At 47.0% G+C, this 26,212-nt stretch overlaps 3 protein-coding genes across 10 annotated transcripts; 2 read left to right on the top strand and 1 right to left on the bottom strand.

Annotated features, from left to right (window-relative positions):
* Positions 1–1,714: 1,714 nt before the first annotated feature.
* LOC125548254 (peroxidase 72-like) lies at positions 1,715–3,483 on the top strand. The gene is made up of 3 exons (XM_048711908.1): positions 1,715–2,049; positions 2,419–2,610; positions 2,695–3,483. Exons 1-3 carry the CDS (start codon positions 1,819–1,821, stop codon positions 3,277–3,279), a joined length of 1,008 nt encoding a protein of 335 aa, XP_048567865.1. The 5' UTR covers positions 1,715–1,818; the 3' UTR covers positions 3,280–3,483.
* Positions 3,484–5,227: 1,744 nt separating this feature from the next.
* Positions 5,228–21,927, bottom strand: LOC125543583. 8 transcript variants are annotated; one of them, XM_048706964.1, is made up of 18 exons: positions 21,304–21,927; positions 20,546–20,649; positions 20,422–20,460; positions 20,243–20,305; positions 18,134–18,211; positions 16,812–16,877; positions 16,647–16,689; positions 15,443–15,491; positions 13,822–13,915; positions 13,697–13,749; positions 12,659–12,743; positions 12,203–12,305; positions 12,034–12,126; positions 11,241–11,307; positions 11,015–11,081; positions 10,864–10,917; positions 8,205–8,372; positions 5,228–5,452 (listed from the first exon to the last, which is right to left on the bottom strand). In XM_048706964.1, exons 1-17 carry the CDS (start codon positions 21,365–21,367, stop codon positions 8,238–8,240), a joined length of 1,257 nt encoding a protein of 418 aa, XP_048562921.1. In that variant the 5' UTR covers positions 21,368–21,927; the 3' UTR covers positions 5,228–5,452; positions 8,205–8,237. The 8 variants fall into 8 exon arrangements, with proteins under 8 accessions (XP_048562921.1, XP_048562918.1, XP_048562922.1 ...); XM_048706961.1 differs by lacking the exon at positions 5,228–5,452 and adding an exon at positions 5,990–6,126; XM_048706965.1 differs by lacking the exon at positions 5,228–5,452 and adding an exon at positions 5,991–6,126 and having other exon boundaries at positions 8,209–8,372.
* LOC125543584 (peroxidase 9-like) lies at positions 5,582–8,078 on the top strand. The gene is made up of 4 exons (XM_048706966.1): positions 5,582–6,139; positions 6,336–6,527; positions 6,920–7,085; positions 7,484–8,078. Exons 1-4 carry the CDS (start codon positions 5,873–5,875, stop codon positions 7,903–7,905), a joined length of 1,047 nt encoding a protein of 348 aa, XP_048562923.1. The 5' UTR covers positions 5,582–5,872; the 3' UTR covers positions 7,906–8,078.
* Positions 21,928–26,212: the final 4,285 nt, after the last annotated feature.

The raw sequence follows: 26,212 nt of genomic DNA, 5'->3' as shown, positions 1-26,212 counted from the left end.
TCCAGGATGCTACAGACAATGGTTCTAACATGTCATTGTTTGAACATAAAAAATGACAAGTTTGAATTCCATCATATCTTTTGGACTGGGAGTCTAATTTATATTTCGCTTGCATATTTATGTTCCTTGCGACAAAGGCTTTCAAACAATACCACTCTTGAATACATTTTGACAAGTTTTACAATTTTACCATGTTTCAAATATTAAAACTTGTTGTTCACCTCCACCGGAAAGCTCTTACCGTTGACTGCCTTGTTGTTCGATGGGAGACCTCATGAAGAGGTATGCGCACTTTGCTCCATGGAATTCGAGTCCAATGAGCACTTCGTGCCGGCTGCTACTTCATTCACGGAGTTTGGGGCATCGTTGCCGTTTGGCTATCTATTACTCACAATTTTGCCCCGAATTTCTCTTCCCACGAGGAATGGTGGAACTTGAATCGGAAAGGAGAAAAAATTAGGCAAGGCCGTCATGTATATTTTTTGAAATGTGTGTAACGGTGTAAGGACTATGACAAAGAGAAGAGGGGGCAGCGGGTCACGTTGCCGCAGCCCCCTCCCATGTTTGATCTGGGCACCGGAAATTTTTTTTTTCTCGAGAGTACGCCAATAACGTACCGTATTTTTATAGAAGGGAGAAATATAGTTTACAAGAAACCGTAACAGATGTGAGCATCGTCACGGATACACCAACTCCAACCGGAAAAAGAAGAACCTACTCTCTCACAAATCGGGCACCGGAAAATTCATTGAGAAACATCCTTAAAGTGGATGTCGATAGGAGGGCGGCGACCCAGTTGCAAAAATCTAGGGGTCCCTTTTGCAAAATATCAAAAATGTTGCCCCACGTCCAGGGTGCGGTGGCTCACTGTAACAGTGTAACAGGTAACAACATGTAGGCATGCACGTTGTTTCCTTGAAGAAGAGTTGATTCACGAGTCCTTCCGGGAACTAACCTGCTCCTGGCGACATGTACGTAGGCCAAGCGTGCGTGTCCCGTGTCATCCAGAGTTGGTACATCATCCACTTTGACCGACCGGATTCGGTACGCGAGTCCGGACAAGGTGTAGGTTGAATGGTCGATCGATCACCCCAGCAAAAAAATAAGAAAACCCGCCATGCCAACACAGTCATGCATGCACTACACGGAGCTGCATTAATCAATAACGCGGACCGCGCGTCCAACCTGTAAGTAACCATATTTGCTTATAACAAAAAGTGGCAGCATTAGTTTGGAAGCAAAAACCTCTACTTTTCAGCTCAAAAAACCTCTACTTTTGCCTATACGCGCCTACTTTCTTATCAATGATTTCTGATTAATTACCTTTGTATTGCCACGTTCTGCTCGTTGCTAGTTAAATATGGTTGGAGAGTTAAAGTGAGACCTCTCACGACTCCCCTGGGGTCTATTGCATGATCCAACCTACGCTTACGGAAGGTTCATCTTGGAGACGCTCCATTGTGGCTAGTCTAAAAAAGTAAGACTAGCAGCATGCAGTCATAAGCCTTGGCTTGGGAGTAAGTTTTGAAGACTTGGGAGTTGCTTGATGGCAGAATTATTGCTGAAGCAGTTGACAACAGTGCCTAGCTACTCGATATGCCTAACAACCCTGCCGGCTGCTGCACCTCACCGTGTCGGCGGCTCCTCTGCTCCAAACCACTCCTCTTCGCTTCCATCCATCCCCATGCCTGCTATAAAAACCCACTCCATCTTCACTTCATCTCACCACCCACCCACAACAAGAGAAGTGCAGGAGCACACAAGCAGCAGCTAGCTACCAGCTCTCTTCTCAACGTAGTGCAAAGCATACATCCATCAATGGCGACCTCCATGGTTTGCCTGGTTGCGCTCTGCCTCGTGTCTCCGTTGCTCCTCGCCGGCGCCGTGGTCGGCAACCCGGGTTACGGCGGCCTGTTCCCGCAGTTCTACGACCACTCGTGCCCCAAGGCCAAGGAGATGGTGCACTCCATCGTGGCGCAGGCCGTGGCCAGGGAGACCAGGATGGCCGCCTCCCTCGTCAGGCTGCATTTCCATGACTGCTTCGTCAAGGTACCTCCATACTTTGAGCACCATAAGATGCGCCTTTTATTTGCTAACTTAAACTAGCTGTTGGAACACATAGCTCAACGTCCAAATTTTCACCTATTGGTATAGGAAAAGTTATCCTCATTCCTCAGCAGCATGGAAGAATCTGTACTGCGGGTTTTAGGCTTACTGTTAAACGCTGATTAAGCTATATCCTACTACCAACGTAGCGCATGTGGGTAGTGCACTGTTTTTTTGTCTGGGTGGCATCATCGATACCATGATTGCTCCCTTCTTCTTTCCAAAGAGAGAGTGATTGATTAATCCAATGTACAATAATGCTGCCTCTGTGGAATGTTCTTGTCACAAATATGTCTCTCTTCCTTTTTCTAGGGCTGCGACGCGTCCGTGCTGCTGGACAACAGCACCAACATCGTCAGCGAGAAAGGGTCCAACCCCAACAGAAACTCCATCAGGGGGTTCGAGGTCGTCGACCAGATCAAGGTGGCCCTCGAGACCGCCTGCCCCGGCACCGTCTCCTGCGCTGACATCCTCGCCCTCGCAGCCCGCGATTCCACCATCCTCGTATGTTCGCCACCTTTCCTCTCCTCGCACAAGTCGACCAACCCAGCCAGCATGTGTGACTCTTTGACCCTGATCAAACTGCAGGTCGGTGGCCCGTACTGGGAGGTGCCGCTCGGGCGGAGGGACTCCCTGGGCGCGAGCATCCAGGGCTCCAACAACGACATCCCAGCACCCAACAACACCCTCCCTACCATCATCACCAAGTTCAAGCGCCTGGGCCTCAACGTCGTGGACGTCGTCGCGCTCTCGGGCGGCCACACCATCGGCCTGTCCCGCTGCACCAGCTTCCGGCAGAGGCTGTACAACCAGTCGGGCAACGGCCTCGCCGACAGCACGCTGGACGTGTCCTTCGCAGCGCAGCTGAGGCAGGGCTGCCCCCGCTCCGGCGGCGACAACAACCTCTTTCCGCTCGACGCCGTCAGCTCCACCAAGTTCGACAACTTCTACTTCAAGAACATCCTCGCCGGCAGGGGCCTCCTGAGCTCCGACGAGGTGCTGCTGACCAAGAGCGCCGAGACGGCGGCGCTGGTGAAGGCGTACGCCGACGACGTGCACCTCTTCTTCCAGCACTTTGCCCAGTCAATGGTGAACATGGGCAACATCTCGCCGCTCACCGGGTCCAAGGGGGAGATTAGGAAGAACTGCAGGAGGCTCAACAACTACCACTGAGTGTTTGGATGTTTAATTGTACGTGGAGGGGAGTTGGTGTCATGTTCTGGTTTAATAAGCAGGTGTGTGGTTGTAGACTTGTAGTCTGGGAGCCCCAGATGGTGTTTTGTGACGAACGAACTCTAGATTTCTGCAAGGGATGCTATGTAAGAGAAAGAGAGAAGTATGCGGTACCAATGATGAAATGACAAATTGTTTTTTTTACATCATCTTAAAATATTTGATCCTTTTCGAAAAATAAATCTTACAATATTTAAGATTATATCGATAATTCATTTCTGAGCCCAGACTCATCTGCACCTGCGCTGACAAAAAAAATTCAAAACAAATACTAGAAAAATTCAAAAAAATTCAAATTTTTTGTGTGGTAGATAATTTGATGCGTGAGGTTCGTTCCAATTTTCAAACCATTTCGACATCTGAGTAGCTCTCAACAAAAAAGACAAATTTGGGGTCTGTAAAAGAGTTTACTGTTCATGCACGGTTCTGACCTGATTTGTCTTTTTTGGTGAGAGCTACTCAGATATTCAAATGATCTGAAAATTGGAGCAAACCTCGCGCATCAAATTATCTACTACACAAAAAAATAGAATTTTTTGAATTTTTTTCTTTTGAAATTTTTTTGCCCGGGTGCAGATGAGCCTGGGCACCGAAACGCCGCACTCAGAATATATATGCTAGTACCATAATAAGCCATACAAGTTACTACTCCCTCTGTTCACTTTTGCGACACGTTTTAGACAGAGGGAGTAATATAAGTCGTTGTAGATCACTGTAGAGTAGGTTCTTCTGTGTTGCATACTAGAAATTTCGGCAAAATAATTTAGTAACCACTTTCTAATGTGGGTCCACACATATCATTTTCTTCGTTACGAGCTGCATGTAAGATACTCAGCACTGCGGAACGTAATCCTCGTAACAAACTTGCTTTGAATATTTCCCTAGGAAAAAAGAAAGCTTGCTTTGAACATTGTTGGATAATAAATGATAAACGATGAGAACAATATTATAGCTCCCCATCAACAGTCCAAATAGCAATACACAAGCTCTTCAAGATGAACAGCATTGACAGTATGTAATTTTCTTCAGTTTTAATCGATATATAGGTCAAATCCAATGGTCTAGGAAAAAATCAATATTGCTCGACATGGGAGAAATTACAAATAGCAAAAAAAAAAATCCCTCAAAAATTAGCAAAAAGATGTTTGCATTAGAGTGTGTCCGTGCTATTTTTTTTTCTCGAATACGCTAAGCAGTATATCATTGCATTGATAGAGGGAAAGAAGCAATTACAAGGGTGGATGCCGTGGCCTCGTACACACGAATGGCGAGCCCGCGACACCCGGTGGAGCAGAAGGAATGGGGTTGCTCAGCCCCAAACAAGCTACGGGCTTAGGTTACAAGCGTTTGTGTGTTTATCCCTCGAACTCCTGCCGCGGCCTAGGAGCGAGCTTGTCTTTGATTGCCTGAATAAGAGCAAGGGCAGACGGTGTGATCTTGTCAAAGATGGCGGCGTTCCGGTGATGCCAGATCGACCAGGCCGTGAGCGCAGCAATAGTGGCTAGTTTTCGTCGCCGAGATGTCGGGGTGAGCAAAAGAGCCGAGGAGAGCCAGTTGAAGTAGTCGACGGAGCCGTCCGGAGCTAGGGTCGTCGGGGTTTCGTGCCAGGTAATACGCGCAAAAACGCAGCCCACAAGATGTGGTGCAGTGTCTCGTACTAGTAGCTAACTTTGTTTTCGTCTCCTACAGACCCTTGTGAATTCTTGGTCTTAACTCTCCCAAGAAGCCGCGCCGTCGGAAGCAGGCAGAGCAGAGCACACGCCGGCCAGTATAACCAGAATTTCCGGCGCGCCCTTTAATGCCGGACAGTCAGACACGGCTTGTTTCTTCTACTAGTAGTACCCCCCCACATGTCGTCCTATCAGCACGTCAATGCAAGTCCAGGCCTTACCTAACCTCAGTTCGTCCTGGCTGAGGTGACATGCACGCACATGATAACATTAACAATTTACTACGTGCTCCTTTGGCATATATTGCCATGCAATTCAATGTCTCCTCGAAATTACTTTTTTCTTTGTAGGGTATCCTCAAAATTACTTGATACGCTTTTCCTTCCACTTGTCCCATCGACCAAGGATCATTTGGAGTAGTAGGTGCAGCTGATACCATCATTCTGCATTCATTATAACCGGTATGATTAAGATAAACTAGGTGGAGCAGATGCGTTAACACTTTCTCTTCCCAACAAAGCAAAAACTCTAATGAATGCTGCCCATGCACAAACCATATCCATATAGTACTAAAGAAACAATTGCCGTCGCTCTCCATTTGGAACCAGACCAATCATAGGAGAAAGTAGGCGATGGTTTAGAGCATGAGATAGTGGAAAATGATCAAGGAACTAAAACAAAAGCTATCTCTAGATCAGGTGCACCTGAAGCACATACATGGTTCCTAATCTTACCACGAGTGGAGTGGATGGAACGATGCATGCGGTCGAACTTGAATCACATTAGTATGTACTAGTTCTATAAAATGGAAGCAGTGTGCAAGAACCAAATCACAGCAGCATTGCATCAAAGGCTCAAAGCTCATGGATTCATCCAAGAGATGCCTTGCTGCGATCCTCCTTGCCTCTTTCTATTTCTCAGCCTCTCTTGCCTTCTTCCCTACTCACAACCATGAGGGTGCCCATCCAATTGGACACAGTCCAAAGCCAGGCCTTTCTCCACATTTCTACAGGTCCACATGCCCGCAAGCTGATGAGATTGTAGTCTCCGTCTTGAAGAAGGCGATTGCCAAGGAACCGCGCATCGCCGCGTCCCTTCTCAGGCTCCTTTTCCATGACTGCTTTGTCCAGGTAATTATTACTATTAAGCACGGTTCAAATGCACATCAACTAGTAAACAACATTCCTACAACCACAATGTTCACCATAAGTTTAAATTGTGCATTTCCTTGATAACCCGGAACACCGTGATTTGAGCTACTACTACAACCAGTCATGGTTAGTTCAGCTATTATAGATAAGGAAAAACATTTTCGTCAAATTTCAGGGTTGCGATGCATCAGTTCTGCTTGATGACAGCAAGGCAGTGGCAAGCGAGAAAAACGCTCTTCCCAACAAGAATTCTATTAGAGGATTTGAAGTCATAGATGAGATTAAAGCTGCACTGGAAGAAGCATGCCCACACACAGTCTCTTGTGCTGATACTATTGCCCTAGCTGCCAGAGGTTCAACAGTATTGGTAAGTATCTGCTTTTTACATGTTATATAAACATGTGCTCATTTACTAAAGAAATAATATAAACCTTGCTAGACTGCTTCTGTAGTGGGGGAAATAGAGAATTTCTCAAAGGAACTACTTTACGTTATCGTATTTAAGAGGAATAGAAGACTGAAAAGTACTGATGTATAGTGGGGGGAAACAGAGAATTTCTCAAAGGAACTACTTTATGTTATCGTATTTAAGAGGAACAGAAGACTGAAAACTACTGATGTATAGTGGGGGGAAACAGAAAATTTCTCAAAGGAACTACTTTATGTTATCATATTTAAGAGGAATAGAAGACTGAAAACTACTGATGTCCTCAATTAAATGTGTGGTTGTGATGTTGTTACACATATTTGATATGACAGAGTGGTGGACCATACTGGGAACTCTCGCTGGGAAGGAGGGATTCAAAGACAGCATATATGAAGCTAGCAAATAAGAACCTGCCTCCACCCAATGCAACACTGCATCGTCTTGTAAAATTCTTCGGAAGGCAAGGACTGGATAAAACGGACCTTGTAGCACTATCAGGTATATCACCTTTCCAATGTTCGAAGTACTCCACATTGAGGTAAAGTCATAAAATAAAAAGGTTTGTTAGGGAAGTCAAATAGCCTAGAAATGGCATGGTTGTGCACTGGCTTCCTGTCATAAACTTAAGCTTGAGATAACAGTAAGAAAAAACATGCAGTAGATAAACAAAAGGGCATAAAGTTGTAAGTAATGTATCTGCCGGAAAGAGATGACTGGAACAACATAAAAGTAGATCATATAATCATATTAGGTGTTCCAGTTAGATCAGCGTTGCAGGCCTTGAAACCAGCAGTGCAACTTCAAATTTAACACCACAAAAATACTTGATACCGCTGGCCATCAGGTCAGCATATTCTCATATCAATGACACCTTCCATCTTGCTGCATTCCAACAGGTAGCCACACCATTGGAATGGCCAGATGTGTTAGTTTCAAACAACGGCTCTACAATCAGCATAGAGATAACAAACCGGACATGACACTGGAGAAAAGGTTCTATCACAAACTGGCATCAGTCTGCCCACGCACCGGAGGTGATAACAACATCAGCCCGCTAGACTTTGCCAGCCCTCCGAAATTCGACAACAGCTATTACAAGTTGATAGTGGAGGGAAGAGGCATTCTTAATTCAGATCAGGTTTTGTGGACCGGAAAAGACCCAGAAATAGCACACCTGGTCAAAAGTTATGCAGAAAATGAGTCCTTGTTCTTTGAACACTACGTGAACTCGATAATCAAGATGGGGAACACAAATCCCCTCTTGGGTTCTGACGGAGAAATCCGTATGAACTGCCGCAGGGTTAATCATGTTCGCTAGTCAACAAGTTCAATGGGTTCCTTTGCTTGTGATTTCCACAGTTTGTCATTTAAATGTCATCCTGCTAATGTTCGGTGACATAGTTTGAAATGTGGCTTCAGATTGATTTTTCATTCAGAAATGTAATTTTATTCCTTTCAATGAAAGATATCTCATCTTCTTTTGCTCTGAAACATTTGGTTTCTTTCGATGGAAGATGCAAAGAAGAAAACTCGGAGAGCTGATTTCAGATGCAGTTACATATGTACAAGAAAAAGATATTAAATAAAGACCAAGTAAAATGAGTAAAAAGTGCAAACCTACAAGACAAATTCCACAAAACTAAGCATGGCTCATATTGTCCCATATCTTCCATCATTTGTCCTCTGTGCTGCTGGTGTGGTAACAGAAGTGTTCTCCCACGATACTTGGCTTGAATGATTTCCACTAGGATCACCTGCTCTCAGGTAGCCTCTTGGTCTTCCAACCTGATGAATGGTTATTAGGTTACAAAGTACTCCCTCTGTTCACAAATATATAAGATGTTCTAACTTTTTTGTGAATCGGATGTATATAGACACGTTTTAGTGAATTAAAAAATGCATTGGAAAAGTGCAAGGCACCATCTCTCTCCTCTTTAATTAACCAACCTCCAATGAGCTAAGTGCATGTAGAAAGTAAGAAGACCATGTGTAGATTGCTATTGGTCTTGAATACCGTGTGATGAGAGAGAAGTATTCTTTTTCTACTTTAAAGTGCATTGGGAAGATAGAAGTACACTCTTTTGTGGACAAATTTTGAAGCCAAACGAACACTCCTTAGGCTGGTTGTAGTGGGGGATATCATATACTAGTATCATGCATTGATACTAGTGTATGATACTACCTCCCTAGTGTGTGGTATCATATATTAGTATCATGTAGTACTTTATTTATTGCCATGCATGACACATACTAGCCTAGCATTTATTATGATACAGTATCATGATATGATACTCAACTCTCTCTTTCTTCATTTAATTCTATGACACATCATCAAATTTGCCTAGTTGGCATGCATGATACTAGCTATGATACTCCCATTACAACCAGCCTTACCGGACGGAGGGAGTAAGTAAACTAGCATGTGTTAAGCTTCATGCACTAGCCAACGCAACCAAAAGTCCGAGCTGATGGAAAGGGCTAGTGCAATCCACATATACTATAACACCGACTCTCTCGCCAACCCGCGAGCGGGTGGGGGGGGGGGCAAATCCCGTCTGCGCCGCCGCTAGCCCCTCCTCTTCCCCTCGCCGCCGCCGAGCTGGGCCCTAGTCTCTCGTCCCTCGAGGTGGTCTGATGCGGGGCTGCCCCCTCGAGCTGATGCGTGGCGCTTGGCGGGGCGCGACGGCGCGGCACCGGCAGCAGCCAAGGCGACGGCGGTGGCTGAGGGCAGTGGCGTGGAGGGCTGCTGGGCCTTGCGGGGAATGGTGCTTGGGGGCTGGCGTGCTTGGAAGCGGTGGCAGGGTGTGCTCGAAGTGGCGGCGAGGGTTTCCCAGATCTGATCTGGACGGTGGTGGATCCTCCGGCCGTCGCTTCGCGGGCGGCACGGGCTGCGGCGGCGCGCAGGGGCTGTTGCGCTCGTTGGCGGCGGCATGGTGGTGGTGGTGGTGGTGGTGGTGGTGGTGCGTGCCGGCCAGATTTCGCCTTTTTTTCGGCTGGCGGCGCGGGTTTGGGGCCCCGGCCCAGCGTGGCTGCGGTCCCGGCTGTGGGTGGCGGCGGCAAGGTGGCTTCGCTGTGCCGGCTCCATGGCAGCTCGGCGGGTCGACTGGGCCGGCGGCTGGCTTTCCGGCGTCGGCTCGTCTGTTGGCGGCCCGTTTCGACCTTCGGCCCTCTCCTCGTCATCTGGTTGCTACCTCCGTCGAAGGTTCGGCCCTCCCCCGACTATGGTCCATCGCTTGTCTCGCGCTCGGCAGCAGGACCGAGCTCGTTTCGGGCCCGGCAGCAGGACCGACCTCGTCTCGCGCCCGGCAGCAGGACCATGCTCGTCTCGCGCCCGGCAGCAGGATGGGTCGATGGAGGCCAATTTTGGCCGACCTTTGGGTTTTGGCATTAGGGGCAGCCCAGGGGTGCGAAAGGCGATTGCTTTCCGCTCGCATCTTTGGTTGAGGTAGCGGTGGGTCTCGAGTGAGGTGGATTCCAGGTCTTGGATGCCAGGGCGGCGGCCCTGGGGGTGGCTCCGCGATGCTCCTGGGCAGAGCCCGTGGTTAGGTGCTGCCCGGTGGCCATGGCCGTCTGGGCGGCGTGGTCAACGGGATGTGGCGTCCGGTGGTGGTGAGTGTTGGCCAGGGTGAAAACCTGATCTATCTTCGGATGGACTGGCGGCGACGAAGCTCGCTCCCTTCTTGAAGGCGTCGTCGCAGCTCTCATTGCCCGTCGTGTTGCTCCAGGGGAAACTCTGATCCTCGGGTCGGGCGGTGACGGCGCTCTGGTGACGGTTGAGGACTCCGGTTGCTCTTGTAGTACTAGGGGTAGTGTTGCCGCGCTCAGCGCCTATGTATCCAGCCGTGGGTGTGTGCGTGTGTTGTGGTGGCGTGCGTTTGTATCTGAGCTGTGGTCGGTCATTGCTTTATATATAAAGCGGGGCGAAAGCCTTTTTCGGTATATACTATAACACCCCCTCTCACGTGTGACGGGGAAGACAAGTCAACACGTGCAACCAGAAGAGAGCGCCAGCGCGCCAAACTAACATATGACTCAAGAGGCCACTATGTGGACACAACGGGGGGGCTACCAGCAATTTTTAATAAATTGTGAAAGTCAGGATTTGAACTCAAGACCTTAGCTCCAATACCATGTTAAGCTTCATGCACTAGCCAACGCAACCAAAAATCCGAACTGATGGAAAGGGCTAGTGCAATCCACATATACTGTAACAGCATGATCGTCAATGATTTGGTCAGGAAATAACGAGGCTCAGAATTCAAATCGAAGTACTTACAGCATCCAGAAAGGCAGACACGGTAGTCATCCCAGGCAGTGCATGTAAACCATCCTGAAATTGGTTCAGAGGTGCCATGTTTTCAAGAGAGCTTCCAATATGGCAATGTCCATAGCCAAACAAAAAGTTTAATGAAGTTCGAAAATAAAACCTGATGCTCTACACGACTTCTGTAGATGAACCCCCCACAACAAAGTAGGCTCGAAAAGACAATGAATCTGCACACAAAGAGCACGTAAGTCAGAACTGTAAACACAATGAGGAGCAACACACGGACAAGTAGCAACAACACAGCAATTATGGCAATAATATAAGAGAAAATCATGATAGAATTGACATTACCATCAATAAAGTTCTAAAGTTCAAGAAACACATACATGCAAGAGATGATTCCAAATGTTGCCCACCCTCTCATAGAATCACTCTCTTTTTCTTGTGTGTAACCTACACAGACAACGGATATTACAAAAAGAAAACTAGTCTGAAATTTACAGGATCACAGAAACTGACCTAAAATATTATATATCATATGTACAAAAGGAGAACAATGATAAATTATTAAAACAGTAAAACTGCTCTGACATATGAATATTTTTCCTTATATAAGAACACTTGCAGTAGCTATTCATATGTTCCCAATAATACAAATTATCACAAGTATCATTAACATGGCGTTCTGTTCTATTATAATCCCAATTTACAAAGTTGCCATTTTACAAGTAAATTAACGAAAACACAGCAACTTTTTGTCACAACCAAAATACATTTGACGTGCAACATTTTTCAACCTCTGTCGAGATTGCAACATGTTTATCCATTCCACAGGTTAAATATTCAGAAAATGCTTATGATATATATCTTTTGAATTATTTTCCACAGTATCTAAAATTAAACCTATTGAATCAAGTGTGAAGTTATCTCTATTATGGATGCACTTTATCTCTATGGCATAGCCCAAGGGGGGTATAAACATTACACAAGACTTGGGGTGCAAGGAAGGAAATATAGGCCAATACTAATACTCCTTGACAATCTCAACTGAGATTTGCATAAGACCCATCTTCTGCAATATTTCTAGAACACCAATCAAGATCTAGTGAAGCTCATGTAACAATTTCCAATACATGAAAATCTATATGCACAGCTGGTGATTGTCTGAATAGAACCAACCACATTCTTTGGTAAGCGTGAATTCGATTGGATCGTAGCCCGCCACTGGGATTGAAACATTCACCACATATGGATTGCTTCGAATGATTTCACCTACAAAATGTACGAACTCATTTGTTAATAGTAAGTACAAAATGGCATCAGTATGTGGAGACAAAAAATCACTAACATATCCAATTCACATTCAGAACTGTTGGAGACAGGGCAGTAGGCACGGCACCATTGGCCCCTGATCCTGTAAGCATAACATCAAGCCCTTTCATCGGATTAACCTGTGTAGTGGGAAAAAAACAAAAGAAAATTATATGGTTAGCACCAACGGTGGCAGCAGTCTCTCAAGACTCGCCTGGTATAGCTACTGGTTTCAACAACAATGCACTCATTTGTTTGGTTAGCACTAATGATTGCGGGGTAGTTTACTAGTGTTATCTGATATTCTCAGCATCTGGTTTTAACAACAATTGTACATCCATTGACCAACACCGACAACAAAGTTAAGGGACACCACTTACCCCAAAGAAAAACTAACTATATGTGCAAAACCAAAATAAAATGAGGTAACATAAAGAAAACCATAAGGGCATAGAATGTGTAGTTTTTACAGTCCCCAAGTCTTTTTCCTTACCCTGAAGGTAGGTTTTCCAACTAGGTCTGCGAAAGAAGACATGGCGCTAAGATATAAAGACACGTGAATCTGCTCACTTGGAAAGCTGCACAGAAAACAGAACTGCAATGATTTATATGTATCCATGTCAAAATTCTTAGATAATGTGGATCAGAACTGCACAGAAAGCTTTTGAATCAGACCATATCAAAATTCTTAGATAATGTGGATCAGAGATAGCTCTGGTTGCTAGACGCTACTCAATCCATATTTAATATACAGTGCTATTAATACACCATCAAGTCTTGACCACATCTCGTAAATATTTCGGCTTTAGGCAGTTGACATGTGGTCACATGTCTTACCGTATATACTCAAGTTGACAGTACAAGTGTGGCTTCAGAATCCTTATTCACTATGATAAAGTAACCAAGGAGGGGAGGGAAGCCCGGTGCATGTAGCTCCCGCTTGCGCAGGGACCGGGGAAGGGTCCGACCACTTAGGGTCTATAGTACGCAGCCTTTCCCTACATTTCTGTAAGAGGCTGTTTCCAGGACTTGAACCCATGACCTCATGGTCACAAGGCAACAGCTTTACCACTGCGCCAGGCTCCCCTTCATAAAGTAACCAAAGAGATCAACAACAAAACTAAACACACACAAAGGATTCTTGAAAGGTGAGCTAAGTATAAATAACATGTATCATACTGCAATTCGGTAGCGATTAACTGACTTAGGATCTGTTTGAACCTTGTGGTTCTTCCATCAGGCGGTAGATGGATACCGGTTTCCAAGCAAGAATTCGAAGTTTGTTTGAGGATAACCCATTATGTACAAATATAGTCTTTAAGAAAGTACATATTACAGAAACCCGGTAGAACCAAGTGAACCTAGCCAGCTGAACCTTATATACAATTAGCATGACTTATGTGTTCACATGAAAGCAGTTAAACCTTCTAGTTGGCATTTAATAAGGCTTGGATAAACTGAAACTTCAACTATGCTCGAAAAATCCCCTAATCTCATTAAATTGGAAGGATATTTTGATATGATCTCTTACCTAAACCCATGATGAAGTTGTTCGAATCCCAGTTGAGTCAATCCATTGTAAACCTAGAGGAACCAAGCTGAGATGTAACATCAACTTAATCGCTGATTAATACCCAAAGAAAGAACTAGCTTTACCACTTCGGATGACCGGGGGTGGAAGCCCACAGTGAAACCCTTAAAAACTATTGGGCCTCTTTTAGGACAAGGAATGGCTAGCTCAACAACCGTCCTGGACAAAAAGGGAGCATGTTTAGCTGCAACGTACACAAGAAAAATAATGCCGTAAGCACACGAAAGCAGGCAACAGATCAGCGAAAATAAGCAGTACAGGCACATTTAAAAGTATATGATGCTCAAAGTTCTGGCTACTGCAGTTCTTTTGGTTTTAGAGAATTTGGAGCCGTATTTTTATAGATCAAACATTTTCATTTCTCTTTTCCTTGTACCAAACATAAAGAGAATTCAGGTAATGAGAACTTTAGCATATATAAAGCTCCCATGGACGAAACACAAAACGGGGATGAGGCAGCATGAATGGAAGAGTGCTGCATGGATTCCACCCCTGCCGTCGCCCAGGACAGGCTTATCCTCATTGATAATGCTCCAGCGTGGTGGATATAGAAGCAGCCCAACGCTGAGAGAGGCAGAGGCATGGTTATTGGCTAGAGCAGGAGCAGTGTCCAGCGGTTATCAAGTGTAGTTGGAAGTCCAATTGCACTTCGAGTTAAAAGGCTTTGCCTGACTCATGGTCAAAGATAGGTTCAACACAAGGGAGTATGGACTTCATGGATAGAAAAATTGGCAGCCCCTCTGTCCCTTCTTCTCCCCTGTCCTCCCTATGTATACTGTCACATTCTCTTTATACGGTTCCTCCATCTTGTAAATATGTTTTCTTACTTAATACTCCCTTCTTTCACAAATATAAAATGTTTTGGATATTTCAATATGGAGTACATACGGACTGAAATGAGTGAACAAACACACTAAAATGTGTCAATATACATCCGATTTAGAAAAATGTTAGAACATCTTATATTTGTGAACAGAGGGAGTAATATTTACTGTCGGGGCCTCCCTCACAGTTTTTCGATCAGAAAAAATACATTGAGACGCAAAGCCTATGCGTTTTCTCGAAAAAGGAAAAAAAGAAGCTGCATGTGCCGCAAATTTCCGTGTCAAGTGCTGATAGTCATCGTCTTGCAGGAAGGTTAATGCATATGTCCAACCTCGCTATGATGCTACATAACAACAGTGACAGTACCTGTTACTATGAAGCGCCAGAATTTAAAAAGACCGTGATTGGCTATTTGAAAGCCAAAACATTTTAGATTCAAAATAGGTAGCGAACTGGTGGTTTCTGCATTTTTATATATTTTCTGCACCAAAGTTGTTTTCTTTATACTTTTAGAATATTTACCAGTGTGCATACTAAGAAAATATACCCATTCATCTTTCCCCTGAAATGATCTGCTATGTTCAACTCAAATTTATTCCTCCCATTTGTACAAGGTGCAAGAAATCATCATGAGCATGTTGACTGTGGTCAGCTGATCTACATACTAACATGGATGAAAAATTAGACTTCATAAGACATTTAACTACAAGTGAACAGCTCTTTTTTGTAGCAAACACACAGAAATTAGGAAAGAAGTTGCAGCTTCTTCACTTTTTGACATCAATAGAAAGAAATCGATTAACTAATATCGATTAACTAATTCTTTTAACAAATACTACAAAGAAAAGTCGTCATGGTTACCTGCACATCCTTTCATCATAGGATACGCTGCAAATGCATCCATGTTCATCTGCAAAACTATCAATGTTAAGTTTTTTTCTTTCGCAAAAAGGCATGCACCCAAAAAGAATCAACACATTGGTCAACCAATCATGGTTGATAATTCTGGCAATAAATATTTAAGCAAGGTAGTAAGTGTTAGACAGAACTCCGCCTATGTCTTCTAGGCATAGCCAGTCCCAAGCCCGGGTAAAGGAGGAGGGTTGTGATAGGCTTGGCAAGCCAACGTAAAAACTAGCCAGTCCCATGGGTATGAAACCCATTTGAGCGAGAGTAGTACTAGGATGGGTGACCTCCTGGGAAGTCCTCGTGAAAAGATTTCATATCTAAGGGTTGTCATAGGCTTGGCGAGCCACCGTAAAAACTAGCCAGTCCTTTGGGTATGAAACCCATTTGGGCGAGGGTAGTACTAGGATGGGTGACCTCCTGGGAAGTCCTCATAAAAGGGTTTCATATCTAGCCTAACCCAACTTGTTTGGGACAAAAGGCTTAGTCAGTAAGTAAGTAAGTAATTGTTAGACAGACAAGCAAAATGGCTAAAAACATGTGTTAACATAAAAAAATGAGCATCAGACTGGTTACATGAAAAATTTGATAATCAAAACGACTTTAGTTATATGATATACAAAACGTTGGCTAAAGCGGGGAAGAGTCTCCTTTAACTGTCCGTTGTTTAGGTGGGAGGTGAGACCTCTCCGTGATCTAACAAGGATAGCACACCAGCGGGGTCCGCTGCACGGACTCGGACACAGGTGGGCGGGTTAGCCACTGAGCTAGCGCTCAGTTCTCCATAACTTTATTATGATTGCATATAACTACATATTGGAGACTGAATCAAAGTCTAAAGCAATGCTTATGTTGAGATGGAAGGGACTGACTATTCGCCACCAAGGTTTCCTAAACATAAAATGTTTGTGTCCGTAAATGAGGTAAGTGTTAAACACAACTTGGTACAAGTTTGCAGAAACTCAGATTCAGTTAGCATAACATGACCAAGAATAGTTTATGCCATAAGACATCCCTAAACGTGCATATAATCACATAAAAATATATGTGTAACCATGGAGCTTTAACAACAAACCGAATGCTAATTTTACTTTAGTCAGGTTGCAACATATTTGGTGGAAGAGTATTAAAAAAAATGTAAACAGAAAAGACAGCTGACCTTTGCATACTTTATTTGAGCATCGTCCACACATAATGTTGACCTGAAATATCAAATATGCTCATTGATGTTAGTCCAGATATCTAAAATGAAACTACACAAGAAAATAGGAAATTCTAAATATTAGTGAAAACAGCAAAGTATCTCATCGAAGTTAGAGCAAACCTGTGCAGTACGGCCCATCTCTTCAAACGTAGTTTCACATTTCGCTAAATCACCATTGTGAAATCTCTGAAATAATGTGACAGATTAAGGAATAATGAAGGCTGAGAACCTACTATGAGAAAAGATGCCAGAGCAATTATGGAAAACAACAAAGATGCTTTAACAAATATTCTGTTTAGTGATTGCTTATTAAGAAAGCTTGGAAGTACTCTGCTGGAAATGTTTGCATTGATAAACTCGCAATGAATTGATAATTATAGTATTTTTGGCCTAGACAGACTACATCCAATTCAACCATCAGCTTGAAGATGAGTTTATACCCTGGACTTCAAGACCCTAGTGTACACCTTTAAATTTGTTCCCTTCAATGTAGAAAGTGTTAAGCTTCATGCACTAGCCAACGCAACCAAAAGTCTGAACTGATGGAAAGGGCTAGGCAATCCATATATACACTTCGACACCCCCTCTCACGAGTGACGAGAGGCCTATACGTGGACACAGAGGGGGAAACAACGATTTTTGGATAAAAATTGAGGAAGCCAGGACTTGAACTCATGACCTTAGACCCTGATACCATGTTAAGCTTCATGCACTAGACAACGCAACCAAAAGTCCGAACTGATGGAAAGGGCTAGGCAATCCACATATACACTTCAACAGAAAAGAACACACCAACTCGACAAATAACTGGTGGAAAACTTGAGACTGTAAATCAACACTCCTTATGACCTTTTAGTTCCATTCAAGATACTGAAACCAGGTAACCAGTACCTTGCTCACCTCATAGTGATTATACAATGTAATCGACCTTATACACGGTTTTTCCAGTAACCTAGGAGAGTACCTAGTACTCTTAGTCTGTTACACGGCCTAGTAGACATAGTTTTAATACATTAGTGTTCTTGTGCTTTCTTCCCCTTAACTCAATACACTACTTCAATGTTCTGATTAAGTTTGCAAGTTTTACTCTGATGCGTAACTTCCATGCACCCTTTCCTTCTATTCATATGTTAGTGTGAATAGAAAAGTGGACAATGCAACCTACGTAAGAGGCTTCTAACCGTGTGGGATGAACCATTAGGATATTATAACATTATTAGCTTATTATCCGTAGTACGATATACAGCAGATATGTTACACGAGATACCTATTGAAAGTTAGACATCACCGGCTATTGGCCAATACCTCCCATCTAGTCCTGCTCATTTCTAGGAAAATCACAGAACTTTGAAGATGTAACCCTGTCTTGAACTATGTGGCAATGACACATCAAAGGCACTGTTTTATCGCATACAAAGTTAATATAATTACGGAAGTGTTACCTGGATGTAGTCAACCGGCTTTGAACCAGTCTCAAAAGAGCGATGATTGGTAAAGCGGCCAAAATCAATGAAACCACCCTGGGAGAGAAGAATTATTGAGATTGACCAAGACAAAAGCATTAGATAATTGTTAGATATGTGTATACTATTTGTGTAATACCCCGTTGCATAGGGGTTTCCTGCATATTTGCCACCTGCATGTCGATATATATTGGCCTATTTGCCTCATTTAATAAAATTTATCTTTATTGCAACATGGTATATATTAATATAATCAAATATAAAAATCAAACTGTCTACGATGAATTTGAACAAGAATTTTCACATATAATAAGCATGCTAAACGAGAAAGCGCAGATGAGCAGATAAATGATGATTGACATAGTTGAACCTGAAAGATGAAGATGTTGGAAATAAGAGGGTACATGTTGAATTGCTGCTCACCTACATAAGCTTATGCTTCTACCTGTATTATATTTCTGTACTTTTGCATACATGTGGGTACATACAAATACAATTATATGAAGCTAATAATTTCTTTCTCTATGGAAGTGTGGTTCACTATAAATAATTGTTAAAACGTACTCCCTCTGTAAACTAATATAAGAGTGTTTAGATCACTAAAGTAGTGATCTAAATGCTCTTATATTAGTTTACGGAGGGAGTACTAAATGAAGCACCTATTCGGAAATTTCAATGGCCCACCAAGTCCCTGATCTGGTCCGGTGGCGCCTTGAGCCGTCAGGCCAATTCTCCACCAAGTCCCTCTACCGGGCCATTGCCCCCTCCTCCGCCCCCCCTCCCCTCTCGGCGGTTTGGTCCATCCGCCTGCCTCTGAAGATTAGGATCTTCATGTGGCAATGGATTCGCGGGCGGACCCCGTCTAGGGTGGAGGTTCGCAAGCGTAATGGTCCTGGTAGTGGCCTATGCCCGCTCTGTGGTGTCCCCGAAGACTCGAATCACATCTTCTCTTGTGTGTCCGCTCAATTTATGTGGAGCTGCTTCCGAGAGGTGGTTGATGGCAGTTGGTGCCACACCAATTTCCCCGACCTGTTCGCCGAACTCCAGAACTCCCCCCTGCCTTCTCGCCACATTAGGTGGCTGGAGATTGGGGTCCTCGCTTGGACGCTCTGGACGATCCGCAGTAGACTTGTGATTCAGCGCATTCCGCTTCGACGTGCTACTGACGCCCTCTTCAAACTCTCTGGTTACTTGCAGCTATGGCGGCCGCTTAGCCGCCCACGGGACCGAGACGCCATTTCCGCCTTCATCGCCGACCTCCGCTCGATGGCTGTTCGTCTGTCGCCGCCGTCTCCTCCGCCACCCCCCCCCCCCCCCCCCCCCCCCCCCCCGAGCCAGATTAGGGGCCAGGCGCTCTCTCTGGCCTCCCTCGGCCGTTCTTTTTCCTTTGTTTGGGCTTGTTGAGCTGTGCCCTCAGCAGAACCTATTGTACTTGTTGTCGTGAGACTTGGGTGTGTGTGTTGTGGACTAGTCCTTGTATGGTTGCTCTGTGGCGGTTTGCTTTATTTATAAAGCAGGGAGAAAGCCTTCTTCGGTAAATTTCAATGGCTCACATGGCCAACATACTGCAGTGTATCTTCTCTACACCCTGGAAATTCATATTATGTTGTTGGCACCTTAGAACATAGGTACAACTGTCGTGCCTGCACACTGGTGTGCGAATGACTATAGAATCACAACGATGGTGGGAATCATTTTATGCCTTGCCTATGTAAGTGCGAAGGCTCCTGACACACTGAAACATCACTGGGCAGTTTGTAGCATTTTGTGTTAGTAAGTGATTGCCAGATTTATCGTGTGTTTAGATGGAGTCGTTGAATTGAATAAGGTAGTTTCACCATGTAAGGGACTCCCCATCCCCGCCCCGTTTGAATATTTGCCATCTCAGAATATTTTCAATTTCATTAATGGCAGTGTATGTCGATACTGCATTCAGACAGGTTGTGCAATGAAACGAGCATGCAAGCAGGATGTCATGCTACTCAATCACCTTTTAATTAAAAAGTGGAATATTTGACCATGGCAAACTTTAAACAAGATGAAGGAAACACCATAGATCATTGATACAAAAAATGACATAATACATACCGCCTGAGACCTTCTCTGAACATCTTTGCATAACTGGACAACCAAGTCAGAAGTTACTGAGCCCTGATAATGACAACGCAGTGTTAGTGTAACTGGATACACTTCCGGTGAAACGGGATACATGCAAGTAGACTATATGGTTTTTCAGAATAACTTGTAATGAACGTATGATAAATTACCTCCTCGTTGTATTCAAAATTCTTCCCGGACAGGTGTGTCTAGCAACAGCTGAGGAGATAATGGTATGAAAGAACCTGCTGTAGTTTCTAAGTAGGCGAATGAGTAGTGGGATTATAAGGATACGAAGTCAACAAGGTGGCTATCACTGTCGAAGGTATAACAATGAGAACTTGGAACAGCAACAATAGCAGTGGCTGGCACATGGATGTACGCAGCCACCAACAGCACTGCAGAGAGTAATGGAAATTTTAAGGATATGCTTAATAGGGGATACCTAGTATGGAAATTCAAATGAATTTAAAAGCACAACTGTGTTGATTTATCATACTGAATACACTAGTATAGTATACTTAAGAACCATATTTCTGTGGCAGTATGAATGTGGAAATAAGAGAGCAGAGGATTCTGGCAGTAAACAATTACAGTATCAAACTAACATACACTGCTATAAATAAATTATCAAATAAGAATTGACACATGATATAGTAACAGAACCTACTATAAGAAATAATACTAGCAATGTGCAACTTGGTAAGTTTGCTCATCACTAAATGGGTGGACAACTGATCCATGAAAGCTTTTCATTGAATAGTAGTTGCTCGGAACAGCAGATACAATGTATTAACTCAAGAAATACTGGGGGGTTTTTTTTGCCAGAACCAGATGCACAGGATGACAAAAGCTGTGAATATCCATCAATATTTGTTTGGCCGCCAACTGACCTCACACTTTACGCCAAATCAAAGTAGTACCTCTTATCTAGTATAACTATGAAATTGTCTCAATAAAATCCTAAGATGGTTTTCTGATGATCAAAACACACCACCAGCGGAGTAACTTACTTGTCAGTGCTTCTAGAAGCACAAGGGTGAGAAAAATACCTATGATGAACGGGCGAAAAGCATCGAGGGGGCAGGATGCGAAGGTGCTCCATTTGACCAGCATGCTTATTCAGGTCTCAACAGCAGTGAAAAAATGATGTATGGCAAGGCACTGTCAATATTTTATGGCATGTCAGTAACTAGTACTCCAATTCTGTATTTAACCAGACGTATCAACAAAGGCAAAGGGATTTGGGCAGGCAACATATAAAGTTCCCCTGATACTATTCTCCCATGCGGGGGCAAGGAATGGACATGGTGGTGCCGCCGCTAAACCCCAATCGTAGAACAATCCAAGCAAATCCGCTGGCATCTGGGTGCTATCCTTTATCCAAGCAAGGCGGGTTAGGGCATTTTCCTTACCAATAATGCAAGGGGAAGAGATGAGGCACAGACTGAAGCTGAATGTATCCCCTCCAGCCCTCTCCACTCCAGATGAGATGGGAGCGAGCGGAAGCCTTGGAGGTGCCGCGGCAGCCCCCAGCTTCTCCAACGGCGGGGCGGGGCGGGGCGGGGCGGGGAGGGGAGCGAGGTCGGCGGCGCTGCTATCTGTCTTCTCCGCAGCGGGGGAACCGAGGAGCGTGGAGTGGAGTGGTGAGTGTAACGCCCGTAGCTTCTTTTCTTTTCTTTTTTTCTTTTAGAATCGCGCCCGTAGCTGGAGCAAAGCAAAATCTGGCTGAAAGAACCTTTTTTTTAGACGATCTGGCTGAAAGAACTATGGGCGTGTTTGGTTTCTTGTATTGCATCTGGCTCGCACCCGCCATGCAAATACTGGATGTTTGGCACCCTGCATTAACTGGGCCTGGTCCGATGGATGCAAAAACGGCCTTGCAGCCAGGCTGAGCGGAAAGGCTCGGTGGTCGGCTTTTCTTCCTCTCCCCTCTGTCTCGCGTCCAGACCAAGCGTCGTTGCCGTCCGCCAGAGCATCTCGTCAAGCGCCGGCCCGGCCCCCCATCAAGCGTCGCGTGGTGAGGTGAGCTCCGCTTCCACATCGCCCGTCGTCGTCGTCAAGCGCCGCTGCCTCGTTTGCCTCCATCAAGCGTCGTCGCCGCCGTCCATGGTCAAGCGCCGCCGCCACTGTCCTGGTCAAGCGCTGCCGCCACCGTCCTCGTTCATCGTCCACGCCGGATCCAGTCATCTTGCGCCGCCCCACACCAGGTCCTGCCACCGCACGCCGGGTCAGGCTGCCTCGCGTCGCCGCAAGCGAGATCCCACCGTCTAGAGCCGTCGAATGATCCCCGTTTCTCTCTGATTTCAGTGACATTCAGAAGAATCTGCACCTCATACAGCTATGTGGTACAGGTTCACCAAACACCAATCTTGGTTCATTCTTGCATCGGCTCAACCAGGCCACACTCAGCCTGCATCCCCCGTGCAATGCAGTCTGAACGTACCCAGGGAACCAAACACGCCCTATGTGGAGACGACCGCTCAGCCAATGCTGGCATGGGCCGGTCTGAGCAGCAAACAGATGGCGTTGAATGCGACGTTAAGCATTTTAGAATTTTAAACCAGCTCCCTCGAGTTGTGCTTCACGTATCGATCAGGACGCTGACTGTGAGCGCTTCCCCCCGCGCTTCCCCCCAACCGCCGCTCGCCACTCCGGCGGCGGCGGCCACCTTCCTCCCGTCGTCCGCCACTCCGGCCACAGCGGCCATCCTTCCTCCCCCCCCCCCCCCCCCCCCCCCCCCCCCGCCTCCCCGTAGCGCCATGGATGCGAGCCTGCAGTCCATCAACTCCTCCTTTCGCCGGAGCGGAGAGCGGCCGGTGGTGTCGGGGCTTGGCCTTCTTCCGACTAGGAGGCGTCGGGCGGGAGGGGCGCTCCGGATCCGGTTGACGATGGCGAGTCCAGGCAGAGGGGCGTGCCGTGGGTGAGGCCGCCGCCCTCGAAGAAGACGCTCTGGAAGCGTCGCGTCGGGTTGGAGGTGGAGCCGGGGGCTCTGCCTCGCGCTCCGCCGGCGCGTCCCTCGCCGCCGCCGCGCAGAGAGGTTTCCTCGGAGATGGAGAACAAGTGCTTTCGCTGCCTTCTAGAGGGGCACTTTCGCAAGGACTGCACCAACGACATCGCCTGTTTCAGATGCGGGCTCCCGGGCCATGGCTTCCGCGACTGCAAGCGCCCCGGAGTCCGTCTGTCGTGGAAGATCTGAGGCGCGAGGCGGCGGCCAAGTCGGCGCGCCGTGAAGCTGACAGGAGGGGGACTGCCTTTCGCCCCACGGCGGCCTCGCCGCTTCCTCCCCCCCCTCCCCTCCGCCGCCGCCGTCGGTGAGGCAGGGTCTGCCGCCGACGCCAGTTTGGCCGGCCCTGTTCATCCCACATCTGGAGGTGCGCTCTGACCCTTCTCTGGAGGCAGTGGAGCCGGCGGACATTTGTGTGGTGCGTTGCTCGCGGTCCATGGAGGACTTGGAGCGGCGCCTGCAGTTCGCCATGGTGGCGTACGCCGGGGGTGCAAGGAGAGACCTTTCGCCAGAGTTTGTCCTGGATGCGCTCAAGGAGCTGTTAGAGGTGGATCGGGAGTGGGTCTCGGTAATCAATTACAACCCAGAAGATTTCCTGGTCGTGTTTGGCAGGGCGGAGCACTGAAGCAGGGTGAGCGCGCGGCCTTTCCTGGAGCATCATGGGGTCCGTCTGTACTTCAGGCCATGGAATCGGCAAGAGCAAGCGGTGCATGCGTTGATGGGGTTCAAGGTCCATTTGGAGATGGAGGGCATCCCTCCCCATGCTTGGGAGCGAGAGGTGGCAGAGCAGCTGTTGGGCTCGTCATGCTTAGTGGATGAGGTGGCGCCGGAGACAAGCAACAGGTCCGACCTCTCGTCTTTCAAGCTCACGGCATGGACGGCGGACCCGGAGGCGATCCCCTCACTTCATTGGTTGGCCGTGCCAGAGCCCGGGCAGAGGCCGCCGTTGAGAGAGCCGACACTGCTTCAGTACAAGATCTTGATACATTTGGATGCGGTGACGGACTACGCCGGCGTGGTTGAGCCGACCTGGTGTGCTGTCGATTCGTCTAGCAGTGGACAGAGTGGAGTGCCAAGCCCTGGCTCCTACTCGGGTGGGGCGGGGCCGGTTACGACGCGTCGACAATGGCAGAGAGGCACTAGGGATGTGCGGGGAGGCTGGGCGGCGACTTCGGATGGCAGCCATCGCCGGAGTGCGGCTGGGAGCGGGAGCGCGGTCGCCGGTTCACCGCCGGCGGTGCAGGATTGGAGACTGCCGCCCATGCCACCGGTGGTGGAGCCGTTGGAGGTCCGTCCAAGAGTGATGGTTCGGGATAGGATTTCCGTCAGGCCGTCAGCTTTTGACCGTCTTTCGGGACCAGGTGTGCCAGCCATCAACAATTCTAACCCGGAGGTGAATGGAGACCGTGGACTGGCGGAAGCTTCGAGAGTGGCTCCCCCAATGATTGGCAATGATGGGAGGAATGAGGAGGAGAACATTCTGGTGTCCATTGCACGACCGCCAGCTAGCGAGCTCGTGGTGGGGGCAGGCACGGGGTTGGAGGTGGAGACAGAGACGTGTGTGGGGGCGCAGAGTTCAGAGGAAAGAAGGGCCCCATCGCAGGGGGATAGGGAGCAGACAGGATCGCCTCCGCCAGGGGTGGCCCCGCCACTACCCACGATAGAGTATATGTCACCAACGACAGTTGGAGCAGCGATGGAACTAGCTGTGCCTCCCATGATTGGCATTGGCGGGACGCTGGAGATGGCTATAGAGACGCCGCACTCTTTGGCGCCAACCGAGGAAATCATGCACCAGGAAGAGCGTGGGCCAATCATTGCAACCAATGAGAGTTCACCAAGTCAGCATGGCATGGAGGTGGGGCCAGAGCAGTTGGATGGGAATCATGCATGGGTCCTCACACTTGCACGTACGAATGTTGAGGGCGCTACAGTGCAGCAAGATGGGAATCTTGCACGGGCCCACACCCATGCACGTACGGTTGCAGCGGGCGTTTCAGAGCAGCAAGAGCTTGGGCGCTCCATGGCAGCGGAGTCTGAGCAAGTGGGAATGGGCAAGCTCGCGCTAAGCTTGGCTGACATTGCAGAAGATACAGAGGAAGGGGAAGCAGCGAAGGAAGTGGAACTGGCAGCGCTGACCAAAGAAATGACACGACAAGAGGCAGCAGCATTCGCCAAGCTCAAAACCTTTTGCTCCAACATTGTTAAACGGCTTGCTCCGCCCCTGCTCAAGGAGGTCCAGGCCTCGACTTTAAGGGTGGGGCCAGAGCCATGCACTCCTAGGGCACCACGAGAGCCTCCAAAAGATCAACAACGACGTCGGTGATGAAAGCCACACCAGCTGAGAATGTGTTACTGAGTGCGCTAGGGTTAGTCCCGGATGATCTAGTGCCACATGAGGAAGATGTTCAAGAGCTCAAGGAGCTATTCGATTCACCCTTGCGTGACCAACATGTCCGTATCATCGCGGCTTTGTTTGGCAAGCCGTGTTGGGGAATGTAGTAATTTCAAAAAAAATCCTACGCACACGCAAGATCATGGCGATGCATAGCAACGAGAGGGGAGAGTGTTGTCCACGTACCCTCGTAGACCGAAAGCGGAAGCGTTAGCACAACGCGGTTGATGTAGTCGTACGTCTTCACGATTCGACCGATCAAGTACCGAATGTACGGCACCTCCGAGTTCAGCACACGTTCAGCCCGATGACGTCCCTCGAACTCCGATCCAGTTGAGTGTTGAGGGAGAGTTTCGTCAGCACGACGGCATGGTGACGATGTTGATGTTCTACCAACGCAGGGCTTCGCCTAAGCACCGCTACAGTAATATCGAGGTGGACTATGGTGGAAGGGGGCACCGCACATGGCTAAAAGATCAAACAATCAATTGTTGTGTCTATGGGGTGCCCCCCTGCCCCCGTATATAAAGGAGCAAGGGGGGTGCGGCCGGCCAGGGAG

The sequence above is a fragment of the Triticum urartu genome, chromosome 3 (genome assembly GCF_003073215.2).
Source record: "Triticum urartu cultivar G1812 chromosome 3, Tu2.1, whole genome shotgun sequence".
Classification (NCBI taxonomy): Eukaryota; Viridiplantae; Streptophyta; class Magnoliopsida; order Poales; family Poaceae; genus Triticum; species Triticum urartu.
This window is presented reverse-complemented; position numbering and strand designations above follow the sequence as displayed.

Excerpts from the sequence above, each read along its gene's own strand:
- LOC125548254 (XM_048711908.1), top strand. The coding sequence starts at position 1,819 with ATGGCGACCTCCATGGTTTGCCTGGTTGCGCTCTGCCTCGTGTCTCCG. Across the intron at positions 2,050-2,418 it reads TCCATGACTGCTTCGTCAAG|GGCTGCGACGCGTCCGTGCT; the intron begins GTACCTCCATAC and ends TCCTTTTTCTAG. Across the intron at positions 2,611-2,694 it reads CCCGCGATTCCACCATCCTC|GTCGGTGGCCCGTACTGGGA; the intron begins GTATGTTCGCCA and ends ATCAAACTGCAG.
- LOC125543584 (XM_048706966.1), top strand. The coding sequence starts at position 5,873 with ATGGATTCATCCAAGAGATGCCTTGCTGCGATCCTCCTTGCCTCTTTC. Across the intron at positions 6,140-6,335 it reads TCCATGACTGCTTTGTCCAG|GGTTGCGATGCATCAGTTCT; the intron begins GTAATTATTACT and ends GTCAAATTTCAG. Across the intron at positions 7,086-7,483 it reads GGACCTTGTAGCACTATCAG|GTAGCCACACCATTGGAATG; the intron begins GTATATCACCTT and ends GCATTCCAACAG.
- LOC125543583 (XM_048706964.1), bottom strand. The coding sequence starts at position 21,367 with ATGCTGGTCAAATGGAGCACCTTCGCATCCTGCCCCCTCGATGCTTTT. Across the intron at positions 18,212-20,242 it reads TTCAGAGAAGGTCTCAGGCG|GGTGGTTTCATTGATTTTGG; the intron begins GTATGTATTATG and ends CTTCTCTCCCAG. Across the intron at positions 16,878-18,133 it reads AGCCGGTTGACTACATCCAG|AGATTTCACAATGGTGATTT; the intron begins GTAACACTTCCG and ends ACATTATTTCAG.